Source organism: Ranitomeya imitator, chromosome 3, assembly GCF_032444005.1.
Source record: "Ranitomeya imitator isolate aRanImi1 chromosome 3, aRanImi1.pri, whole genome shotgun sequence".
NCBI classification, from domain to species: Eukaryota; Metazoa; Chordata; class Amphibia; order Anura; family Dendrobatidae; genus Ranitomeya; species Ranitomeya imitator.
In genome coordinates, this window is record NC_091284.1 from 43,469,434 (window position 1) to 43,482,374 (window position 12,941).

General features: G+C 46.4%; 1 protein-coding gene across 2 annotated transcripts in view; it reads right to left on the reverse strand.

Moving 5' to 3' along the window:
- Nucleotides 1-4,133, reverse strand: part of SCAF4 (SR-related CTD associated factor 4) — a 129,659-nt gene extending 125,526 nt beyond the window's left edge. The window contains exon 1 of one of the 2 annotated variants that reach the window (XM_069760837.1): nt 3,821-4,133. In XM_069760837.1, the coding sequence (XP_069616938.1) occupies nt 3,821-3,850 (30 nt within the window). In that variant the 5' untranslated portion in view covers nt 3,851-4,133. The remainder of the gene's footprint in view (nt 1-3,820) is intronic. The other variant, XM_069760839.1, reaches the window with a different exon arrangement.
- Nucleotides 4,134-12,941: the final 8,808 nt, after the last annotated feature.

Consider the following 12,941-nt stretch of genomic DNA (forward strand, 5'->3'; position numbering starts at 1 on the left):
TGATGATACATACTAAAGATAGGCTACCAATATTGTGACCCCACGAACAACTGTTTAAAAAGTGGACCTACATAATAGATAAATGTCCGCATGGTCCAGCTAGAACATACGTTAGGGCAAGTTAGGTTAGGCTATGGGTTGAACTAGATGGACTTAAAAGTCTTCCTTCAACCTTAATAACTATGTAACTAACTATGTAACTATGTATGGAGACCTCCCAACTCTCCTCTGTTGGCAGAAAATCGGGGAAAGAAGGGGTTGACATGTTTTCAACAAAGTTGTGTGGCAGCAGCTTACTCCCCTCTCAAATGCAGCTAGGGGTGCATGTGTATGCTACGAAAATGAATCTAGGCAAATTATCTGACATTTAGAGGTGAGCAATTCAATTCGAGATGCTACTGTCCAGTCTTCCTTAGCAGTCAATCTTCACTTCTGCACCCAGAATTCTCAGTGCCATTGTTGGACATGTCATGACATCATAGGGCCCAGAAAGAACCAGAGGAACCTAAAATGCTGGGCCACTAATGCTGCATTCTGACAAGGTGGCTCTGTAGTTCGGGTCCCTGGCACTGCTGCAATAATCGCTTCTGAAATTTGTCCCTCATACCTGTGAAATCGCCAGGGGGGCAGGTCTTTCCCCCCCTAATCCAGACGCCTCCCAGCAGTCACTCATGGCCTCTGCGCGCTGCCTCCTCTTCCTACAGTAGCCTCCCCGAAGCCTGCGCTGTAAGTTCAAAGGGCAGCATAACTGCACATGCCCGAAAAAAAAAAACTGCGCAGGCGCCGGGGACGCTACTGAAGGAAGAGGAGGCGGCTCGCAGAGGCCATTAGTGACGGCTGTGAGGCATCTGGATTAGGGGGGAAAGACCTGCCCCCTGGCGATTTCACAGGTATGAGGGGCAAATTTCAAAAGAGCTTATTGCAGCAGTGCCAGGGACCCGAACCAAAAGAGCCACAAACGCATGGGGGGGTGACAGGTTCCCTTTAAGCAAAGCATTCCTGCAACCCTTTCATAAAATCCCAGCTGCTTACCCTTTAGAATTGTCCTAATCATGGTCCGACTGTGCTCGGTGCCTCTATTGTCCCTACAATACCCAACTCTCCTGCCTTGATTTGAAATCCGGAGATGCCCATCGGACAGGTCCAGATAAATGTATAGCGTCGGACAATTAAAAAGCCATTTTCTCAGCTGTGAGAGGCAGCAGGAATGCCATTAAAGGGGTTGCCCACTACTAGGGTAACCCCTTCTTAAACTAAATATTTCGCTCAGATAAAATAAAGCCTATAGTCACCTCCCGTACCAGCTCTGTTCCTGCTTTGTCGGCACTCGTTCTCTCCCGGGCTGTGATGTGGTGTTGCGACACGTGATGCTGGCGCCCAATCAGCGCTGGTGTCACTGTCTCCGCCTTTGTACAAACTAAATATGAAGAGGAAGCCAGGGCTGCAGCTGATTCTGGACTTCTTCATGTTCAGTTTGTCCAAAGGCAGAGAGTGACAGGCACTGATTGGGCATCGCGTCATTCCAATGCATCACAGCTTCGGGGAGAACAAATACCGACACTGCAGCACCAGAGGCAAGCATGGGCTTTATTATTTTATCGGGGCCAAACATTTAGTTTAAGAAAGTGTTTTCTGAGTAGTGGACAAAACCCTTTAAAGGGCCACTGTCACCCCCTCCAGCCGTTATAAACTAAAAGAGCCACCTTGTGCAGCAGTAATACTACAGTCTAACAAGGTGACTCTTAGTTTTTGTTGCTGATATTCCCACAATAAAGGTATTTATAATTTTGCTCAAATACCTGTCTTTGTACCTGGAGGCGGGTCTGAAGCCTCCTCTTTGAAGCGCCCAACTGCCGTCAGTCATCTCTTCTAGGGCGATTGTCGACGCCCACTCAGCACTGTTATTGTCCGAAATCCGGCGCCTGCGCTCTGCTCTTCTGCCTGGGGCAGGCGCATAGAGCAGCTGCCGTCCTACCTCTGATGCCGGGTTCCGGTCTGCGCCTGTGCGGGCAGTGCGGCCACCCTGTTACTGAATCCCCGCCCCGCACTGTTATGCATTATGCACAGTGCGGGCCGGGGATTCAGTAACAGGGTGGCCGCACAGGCGCAGACCGGAACCCGGCATCAGAGCTAGGACGGCCGCTGTTCTATGCGCCTGCTCCAGGCAGAAGAGCAGAGCGCAGGCGCCGGATTTCGGACAATAACAGTGCTGAGGGGGCGGCAACAATCGCCCCAGAAGAGATGACTGACGGCAGTTGGGCGCTTCAAAGAGGAGGCTTCAGACCCGCCTCCAGGTACAAAGACAGGTATTTGAGCAAAATTATAAATACCTTTATTGTGGGAATATCAGCAACAAAAACTAAAAGAGTCACCTTGTTAGAATGCAGCATTACTGCTGCACAAGGTGGCTCTTTTAGTTTATAACGGCTGAAGGGGGTGACAGTGGCCCTTTAAGGACAGCACAAGGGTGGTAAATACAGGTTTGTTTGTTTTTTTACAGTGATAACCTGGTGACAGGTTCTCTTTAAGTGGCCTAACTCAAAGGGTACATGATCTGGTCTGATAGGCCAACAACTCTGGCCTCCCCTCGAACACTCTCGCACCTCTCCAATCTATTCTAATCTCTGCTGCCCGACTAATCCACATGTCCCCCCGCTATTCTTCTCCCCTCTGTCAATCCCTTCACTGGCTCCCCAATGCTCAGAGACTCCAGAAAAACCCTAACATACAAAGCCATATCCACAACCTGTCTCCTCCTACATCTGTGACCTCGTCTCCCAGTACTTTCCTGTACGCAACCTCCGATCCTCACAAGATCTCCTTCTCTACTCCCCTCTCCTCTTCCCACAATCGCATACAAGATTTCTCTCGCGCATCCCCCCTACTCTGGAACTCTCTACCACAACACATCAGACTCTCGCCTAACATCGAAACCTTCAAAAAGAACCTGAAGACCCACCTCTTACGACAAGCCTACAACCTGTAGTAACCACCGATTGACCAAACCGCTGCACGAACAGCTCTACCCTACCTACTGTATTCTCACCCATCCCTTGTAGATTGTGAGCCCTCGCGGGCAGGGTCCTCTCTCCTCCTGTACAAGTTGTGACTTGTGTAGAATATTATTGTGCTTGTTTTTATAATGTATACCCCTCCTTACATGTAAAGCGCCATGGAATAAATGGCGCTATAATAATTAATAATAATGTCAGTGTTACTAAAAGTTAAGCTACAATAACAGTACGTAACTGGAAAAATCTATGTGAGGGTACGTGCAGACGATCGGTAAACGCTGCGGGTTGGACGCTGCGTACTTGTGCAGCGTCAAACCCGCAGCGTTCAGATGTTACAGCATAGTGGATGGGATCTTGAGAAATCCCATGCCCAAGTGTCCACAGACGGCCGAGCGCTCACCCGCAGAGACGGACATGAGGCGCGTCTCTCCAGGCTGCAGCATGTCAGATTTCACCAATACTACGTATATTGGACACAGTGAATCGGCTCGGTTCAGTGAACACATGCGGATGTATCTGTGTTCAGTAGACGGCGGCTCTTTGGATAACCATGTGCTGCTAGTGCCGGATCGTCTGAACATTCCCTAAAGGGCCTGGGGTCAGCACAGAACGGATCCTGCCACTGGCACAGTAAGAAGAGTGAGGTTTCGGGTAAATGACACCATTGCTTTAGGACAGTGACCTGTGCCCCACCTCCCAGAGATCACCATCTACCCTGCACACCATAGGCCCGATCCTTGCGGGCACGCCCGCCCTTGCTCCCCGCAGGCCTCCTCCCTATCCCCTCCATCGCCGCACAGCCTCACCTCCTGGTTGAACGCGTTCACGGCGTCCATGCTGCCCGTGCGAGGGGAGAGGCCGCTGGGGAGGAGGGGTCAGGCGACGTCTCGCAGAGGCTTTCTTCTTCGCCTCAGAATCCTGCTCCGAGAGAAACCACTACGGCTGCTCCTGCGTCAGGGCCGACATGTCCGGCGGATGGAGGGTGAGGAACGACGGATAACGGTGAAAACGAGGCGGCCACAGGAAACACACACACAAAAAAAGAAAGAGCAAGGGAGATGGAAGGAGACGGATTCGCAGCCTCGCCACCGGAACAAGATGGCCGACCTCCAGCCGCGCAAAGCAAGATGGGAAGAAAAGGAAAAAAAAACTCCACACAGTCAGACCGCACGCCCCGTGACGTCACTGACTCACTTCCCGCCTTCCAGAGTCCGCGAGGAAGAGAGCACGTGACCCGAGAGCTGGGGGTTCTTCCCGCCTCTTTTGAGGAGATGTGACTGACTGACTGTCCCTCAGTGCTGCTGAGGCGGCCGGGGGGAGAGTCAGTTACTCAGTCAGGTCATGTGTGAGGTGAAGACGGTTGTGCCCCTCCGGGCATCCCCTGTGACAGGAGGGCGAAGCTTGTGAGGTGGCATCCAGTGATTGCCAAGGTGGCCATTGCTTGCTAGTAACAGAAGATACCATCCTGATAAATCTTTGTTTTTACGTCACACGACATTTTGTTGTCACAGACCACAACAGAAGTAAATGACGCTTTTTTTTTAGCCCCCCTCATTGTGGCTCTCTTAAGGCTACGTTCACATTTGCGTTCTGCCGGGCGCAGCCGCGGCGACGCATGCGTCATGCGCCCCTATATTTAACATGGGGACGCATGGACATGCATTGCGTTGCGTTTTGTGACGCGTGTGTCACGGCGCAGAGGACGCAGCAAGTTGCATTTTTTTTTTCGTCCAAAATCATGCCAAAAAAGGACGCATGCGTCGCAAAACAATGCGTTTTGCATGTGCTGTGCGTTGTGTCGCCGACGCAGCACCGCACAACGCAAATGTGAACGTAGCCTTAATACTGACCTTTTTTGTAACCATTTATCCATTTTGATGGGTTAAAAAACATTAATTTGCCTTCAGCATACAGGACCGAGGTCTTCATAACTGAGTTGTAGGCTGTGTGCACACACGGTGCAGATTTGGTGCTTTTTTTTGTAGAATTTTTTTTTTTTTAGATAAACCTGAAGCAATCCTGCTGCTAGCAAAGTGAATGAGAAAACTGGTGTCATGCACATGTTGAGTGTGACGTGAAGATTTGGTTGGGGGGGGGGGGGTTTCATTTGCGTTTTTTTCCTGCCAAGAAATGCAGAAATTTTTCCCAGCGTGTGCACAGAACCTTATAATTTAGCTTTAAAACGTCGGCAAGTGGTTCTGGATTTATCAAAACGATTTTTTTTTTCTTAAAGCAAATCTTGTGAAATTTTAGTCAAGTGCACTGTATCATACAGGCAGGTATGAATTTAGGGACGGCCAATTTTGTATTTACTGGGATTCATTTGGAATAGAGTTCCTGTCTCTCGTGAGAGTCTTCCTGCTAAATCCTCAAAAAACAAGATTCAGAGGCGCCCCTGACAAAGCGATGGAATCCAAAGTCTCTGTTTTTGCTGCTGTCTTTTCCAAAGAGCACAAGAATGAAGTCTATGACATTCTTGTGCCCACCTGACTTGAAACTTGTGCAAACAAAGCCCAAAGTGCTATAATTTAGGCTCCCTTTGCCATATTTAGAACACGCAGGGATACAATTAGTATGAGGTAATTTGAACCCCATAAACTCTACAGGTTATTTTGTAATTAGAGGGGCCCATTGTTTAATTAGGGCTTCTCCCTGCATTCGGCAGTACATTCAAGTTAAAACCGAGTCCAAAGTATGAAACTTTGAATCACCATTTCCTCACTTTTCTGACAGCTTCCATATTTTCAGAGGGTCACAAGAACATTGCTACATTTTTATGTGCATCTGAAAAGACTGACAACATTAGAACGGTACACATAGACAGCCCAATGTTCCATGCTTTGGACTGCGTATGTGTTATTACACCTAATAGCTCCATCAGTGGCATGTAGATGTATAGACAATCCGGGGCCTGCAGCAGAGGGATGGCTAATAGCAGAGGTGTATGCAATTAAAGACCTGATGTTGTCAGAAGGGTTTTTCTAAGCTAAGGTACCGTCACACTAAGCGACGCTGCAGCGATACCGACAACGATCCGGATCGCTGCAGCGTCGCTGTTTGGTCGCTGGAGAGCTGTCACACAGACAGCTCTCCAGCGGACCAACGATGCCGGTAACCAGGGTAAACATCGGGTTACTAAGCGCAGTAACCCGATGTTTACCCTGGTTACCATCGTTAAAGTAAAAAAACAAACACTACATACTTACCTGCCGCTGTCTGTCCTCGGCGCTCTGCTTCTCTGGTCTGGCTGTGAGCACAGCGGCCGGAAAGCAGAGCGGTGACGTCACCGCTCTGCTTTCCGGCTGCTGTGCTCACAGCCAGTACAGAGAAGCAGAGCGCCGGGGACAGACAGCGGTAGGTAAGTATGTAGTGTTTGTTTTTTTTACTTTAACGATGGTAACCAGGGTAAACATCGGGTTACTAAGCGCGGCCCTGCGCTTAGTAACCCGATGTTTACCCTGGTTACCAGCGAAGACATCGCTGAATAGGTGTCACACACACCGATTCAGCGATGTCTGCGGGAGATCCAGCGACGAAATAAAGTTCTGGACTTTCTTCCCCGACCAGCGACAGCACAGCAGGGGCCTGATCGCTGCTGCGTGTCACACTGGACGATATCGCTAGCGAGGACGCTGCAACGTCACGGATCGCTAGCGATATCGTCTAGTGTGACGGTACCTTTACCAAAGTAACCCAGCAGAGACTGGCTAAAAGGAGCCAGTCATAGGGAATGGAAACAAGGCCAGGCAACTGACCCTTGACAGTAAAGTAACAGTTTTCTAGTTCCCGCCTCAGAAGAATCTAATAGAAGAAGAAAGAGGATGCTTGGAATGAAATCTTGTTAGAAAGTGGGAAAGATGACACCTGGGGGTCGCAGAGATCCTACCGCTGTCACCAGTTTGTCAGGGGATGCAACTCCACTGCCTCCAATCGTCAGGACGATTAAGCAATTAACTAACGAGTGATGGACACGGCCTCGGCTGCTTCCACTACTAGGTCGGTTATTGGGGAACTTGCAGTGAGCGTATGGTATATACACCTCCGATGCCAGCTGATGGAATATATTTACCCCAGTAGGTCACTGCCAACTCTACAATAACAAAAGAACTACTATTTGCCATCACCAATTATTTATACAGGTCAATTGGAGTATGGCTTCAGATGTGTGGATTACAGAGCAAGAGTAACAGCTATAACATTTTACATATTTAAAGGGACACTGTCACCTGGATTTGGAGGGAACAATCTTCAGCCATGGAGGCGGGGTTTTGGGGTTTTTGATTCACCCTTTCCTTACCCGCTGGCTGCATGCTGGCTTCAATATTGGATTGAAGTTCATTCTCTGTCCTCCATATTACACGCCTGCGCAAGCCAAGATTGCCTTGTGCAGGCATGTACTACGGAGGACAGAGAATTAACTTCAATCCAATATTGCAGCCAGCATGCAGCCAGCGGGTAAGGAAAGGGTGAATCAAAAACCCCAAACCCCGCCTCCATGGCTGAAGATTGTTCCCTCCAAATTCAGGTGACAGTGTCCCTTTAAGCTGGTAAGGTAGGCAGTGTTTATAAAAAAAAATATCAAAAGAAATGGAGAATCTAGGTCAACAAGGTAGTGAAAAACCTTTCCTTTATTCACTAGAAAATGTGTTCAATAGAGGATGAAAACATCTGCGTAAGCCGTGAATAAAATGCAACATCAATGGGTTTCTCGTGACCAAGTACCCTCAATCATGATAAGGGTGCTTGGTCACCAGAAGCGCATGCATTGATCCGCTTACTTTCCTCATGTGGCTATGCCCACCATGCGGGAAGTAAGCAGATCATGTGCGGTTGGTACCAAGGGTGGAGGAAAGGAGAACCATATAATTGTTAAAAAAAAATTAAAATAAAAAATCGTGATAGTCTCACCTTCCGGCGTCCCTTGCTGCCTTCCCGTTCCTAGCGATGCTCCCGTTCCAGTGATGCTTTGCGGCAATGACCTGTGATGATGTAGCGGTCTCGCTAGACCGCTACGTCATCTAGGGTTATTGCCGCGAGGCATTACTGGGAACGGGAGCATCGCGAGGAGCTGCAAGGTGAGAATATCAGAATTTTTGGTAATTATTTTTAACATTAGATCTTTTTACTATTGAAGCTGCATAGGCATAATCAATAGTAAAACGTTATTTGCCTCTATAATGAAATGAATTACCAATGATGAACGTGTTAATACTTGGGTCATGTATCAGTAATAGCCCCTGCAGTAACCATGACAACTGTTATGAAGTCATAAACAAGTGTGATAAAGAAGCTTCTATAATAGGAGGCCGCGCTGCCACGATCAGCACCATTACTGATGCGCCTGAGGACGTTGAGCTTGACCACCCCACGTAATGTGCCAACCTTGGTGAAATTTGGAGGTTCTAGCAGGGAAAGGGTTTGTCTGCTTTAGACACCCCCAGGGCATGGGAAGGTAACCGAGGGGGGTGCCCAGCAGAGGATCCCATTCTGTTACACTCTACAAACAGCTGCTCTCCTTTGGGAGTTCATGGAAGCACCTATGACTTTAATGGGTGATAAATTGGGATGGGGGAAGGGGGTATTTTTCCTATTAGATGTTATCCATTATGAACAATCCCTGTAACCACAAGCCTAAATTTATGAGAGGTGGACCTGGATCTGTAAGGAAGAAATGGTTCATCCATCTGGGCAATCAGATCAACTAAATTGGGTCTAACAACCAATGTGGTGACCGATATCGAAGCCAGATCTTTCCCACATCCGGTTTATCACATTTATAGTCTATATTTGTTATGTTGTTCTCTGTAAATCTGGTAAAATGTACAAATCTTAAAACTTGCTACATCTATTATATATCGGCACTAACTCTCTAAGCCCAAGGGAAGGGCGATCCTCCAGACATGGTTTCCTAGAGGTTTCCACCATGGGGTTTTTCTTCTCCTGAGTACTGGAGGGTGACTCTTCGTGAGTCAGGGGTTATGTCATTTTTGGTGTCATGTGAATGTAAATAAAATTGAGAACATTTGACACCTAATTACAATGCTTCGTGTATTTATTTTGTGTGCATCTGTGTGATTCATTTTGTTTGGGAGTCTGGGTCCATCACATGTCACTGTGTCATAGGGCCGGACATCTGCCGGCCACAGATTTGCCCCTGGTGTTGCTTCTGCTCTGCTGAATATCATGGCGCAGAGAAGACAATCAAGTGTGCACTCATCATTGGAATAAGAACTTGTATTACAGCAGGATTACAAGCAGCTTCCTCGCCTCATTCACACAGTGAGTATTTTGGCCAGTATTTTACATCAGTATTTGTCAGCTAAAAAACAGACAGGAGCAAACACTGAGAAAAATAACTGAATGACTTTCACCTCTTCTGTGTTTTGGATCCACTCCTGGAGCCTGTTAACAAATACTGATGAAAAATATCGCCATGTAAAAGTGCTGTAAATCCCTACTGACTTCATCATTACATGGATGACAGCGCTGCAGTCAGTAACTTAGCTCAGTGACTCAGCTTCAGTTGACATCATAAGCTGCTGAGCTCACTAATTGTCTTCAGCACTGTCGATGTGAAGTCAGCGCTGCAGACAATAACAGATACCATGGGTGGCAGCAGAGATTCAGCCCTGGAGCAGGGGAGAGTGTGTAAAGTACAGGGGAACAGAGATTTCACTTTTTAAATACCCTTTATAAAAACCGACGCATTTCGAACCAGGACTAAGAATGTTGTAAAGTTTGAAACGCGTTGGATTTTATAGAAAGTGTTCACTTCAACCTTTTGCAAAGTTTGTATATTTTTTCACTTTTTTAATGGATTAAATTAAAAAAATATATTCTGGAAGCTGGATCCTTTACCGTTCTTGGATTTGTTTACTTTGTTAATACTACAAAAATTGAGGTGTGTTGAATTTTTGAAATCTTGCGAATTATATGTGTTTTATTTGCGGGATATCCCCATACACATTAATGAGATGCCGAATATTTGCATATAAAAAATTCAGATGGGTTTTTATTACATTTCAGCAGCAAAAAAATGGATGCAATCCACATGCACACATAACATTATCAATAACGCATTATCTAAGCTCACAGCAAACAGGAAGTTTACAAAACAAAGTAATTTTAATAAAAAAAATATTCAAAAAGAAGCAAGAGCAAAGCTGAAAAAAATGAAATAAAAACGTAAAAAACACCCAAGAGACAACGAAGAAACACAAATAACCTAATCTGGCAAGTTGAAGAATGAAATACTGCAGGAAATCTACAACTTCAAAATCTCACCAAATACTCATCGTAGAAACATAGCCTTAGATGGTAATTTCACTGATTGTGAGACGGGAGATGAGAGACAAGTCTGCTGCCAATGGGAGAGAATTTGTGGTCTAAATTATGAGATTGTCCAGCTAAGAAAAAAGTGCACAAAACCCCCCAAAACAAAACATTTTGATATGGTATCTTGAAGGATACTAAGGAATATAGGGGTGTCCTTGTCCGTGATCCTCATGGTCAGTGTGTTTACAGAGAATATGTCTTGCTCTTGCATCTGGACTGCTGTTATACCCTGCAGTAACTGACAATCCACAGAAATGAATAAGCGCTCTATTGTGAGCGGCAGCCAGGGCCGTAGTCATGGCCCGCATAGGTGTCTGCTTTAGTGTGCCCTGCCCACCCCATCACATATATACAGTCCCACTGTCTCACTTGCCTGGTTCTCAGAGGCCTCCCTTAGACGCAGGGACACGTCTTCACATAAAGAGACAAGAGTCCAATTCCAACTTAAAACGTAGAACTTTGCTAGTTTCCAATTGGTGCACGTCCACATCAGTTACAGCATCAACACAGAGTTCTGAACAGTTCACATCCTTCGCTTTCCCTGTGCTCTCCCTATGTCCTTTAGGTTGTACCCGGTTTTCCCATCTCGACCAGTACTGCAGCGTCCTCCCTGTTCAGCTTCACTACGTTCAGGTGTTCCCTTGTCTGTTTCGCACCTGACGTAAGGGCATCTGCCCAAGTAGTAAGCTGCCACATTTTGGAATAGAAAGCGTCTTTTAGTGTGTGACAGCAACCAAACCGAAAAACCTGCCATAAGGACTCTTTCACATGTCCCGATATTTCCGGTACTTGAGATGTCAGTGTCCGTGTCTGTAATACTTGCGGCACACGTGTGGCATGCGTGTGCCACATCAGTACCACAAGGACGGGCGCCAAGGATGAAGCGGCGCCGGGTGCTGAACACGGCTCTCATCATCATTCTCCCCTGCTCTGCCGGCGAGTGGCACAAGCAAGGGATTGTGAAGGAACAAATTATGAAAGATTCTCCATTTTGTGCTTTGACTCCATTTTGTTGTTGGTTAAAGATAAATTCTGTTATTTAATTATACAGAGGTTACAGCTGCTATGAAATAACTCTGTCCTGTTTCTCACGAAGATAACATTTTGTTATTCATCTAGTCTATGGTTCATAATTGGTATAAAGACCTTGAGTTTTCTCACTCGAGCCAGATAAGAGACTCGTGGGTGTATCGCTATACAAGACTGAGGCATCTGTTAATATGTTTTTCTATGCCAAAAAGACATGACCATATCTGTAGTTTCCATTTTTCCTGTATCCTCATGGGTTAAGTTTTTCCTGCATTCTTATAGGTTAAGAACTGTGAGCGTGTTCTTATGCTGATTGGTTGAAGTATAATTTCTATGACTATGAAAACTCATACACAATAAACGGGGGCCCAGAGATCTGCTCGATCCCCCACACAGAGGCACGAGTCTCCGTCTGGTCATTTTCAGTTGCCGGCAACGCCCTTTAGATTAATTTTGAAATCACTGAGTCAACCGTGAAGGATCACTTTAGATCCTCCCTCAACAGCTTGGCGCCCGAAAACGTGGGGCCCCAAACAGGAACGCCTCTGCCCCCCGGAGGACAACAAGACAAAGGACCCTCGGAGCGGACACAGGCACTGGAAAATTGGGACTGATCATCCCCCACAACAACCACGGTAAGTTGGCAGTTATACTGTCCAGACTGACCGTTTGGTGTGGTTTTCCTGTTTTTGTTGCTGCAAAGAGGATCTGAGGTTTGTCCCCGATGGTGGGGTGATTTTTGGGTGGAATCATATAGAGGTGTAGTTCCGTTGGGAGCCCAGTGCTCGAACCGTACCTCATAAGGGACGGACACCCCGGATTGACCAGTGATGTAATTCTCTTTATAGTCAAAATATCCTGAATTCCTGATCATTGTTAGAATCAGGCGCGGTGAGGTGATCGAAGATTGGGTAGGATACGTAACTCAGGAATATATAGAAGTATACAGTATATATCCAGAGGTATTCGGAGGGAAGTCTAAGACGCCCTCCTCCTTTCACCGAGTACCGCGTTTTTGGGTTGTCCCAGCGGGGGACAGAGAGACCCAGTGGAACAAACCGTAAAGGCCTCTCGGTATTGTGCACAACTAGGTAAGGATATTTAGCTCTAAAGGAGAATCATGTTTCATGGAAGTAAGAGAAGACAGTGAATTTGTGTGTTGAATCTGATATTGTTAGCCCAAAGATGGGGAAAATATTCTCAATCATTGGTTTTTCTAAGGTGTTCTGGCATATGAATTGTGTGATGAAGGTTTTGTAGAAATTAATTAAGTCTGAGAACTGCTGTATTCTGTTTCTGTGTATAGATTTCCAAAATATCCGATGGGAGGGGTAGGTCAAACAGCTGCGTTTTTGCTTTCTTTTGTGTTGAGGAATGCTGTGATGTTCTTATCTGTTCTGTGTTTCTGGTATGGAGGGGGCAATGCTGCGTCCTCTCTGAATTTTCTATCCTTGTGTAGCATGTGCTGGGAGATCTGTGCTTTATTTAAAGCAATAGTACAATATTGTATTGAAGTAGAAAGAAATATTGTAAGTTTAAAGTAAAAAATTACGCCTATTTTTA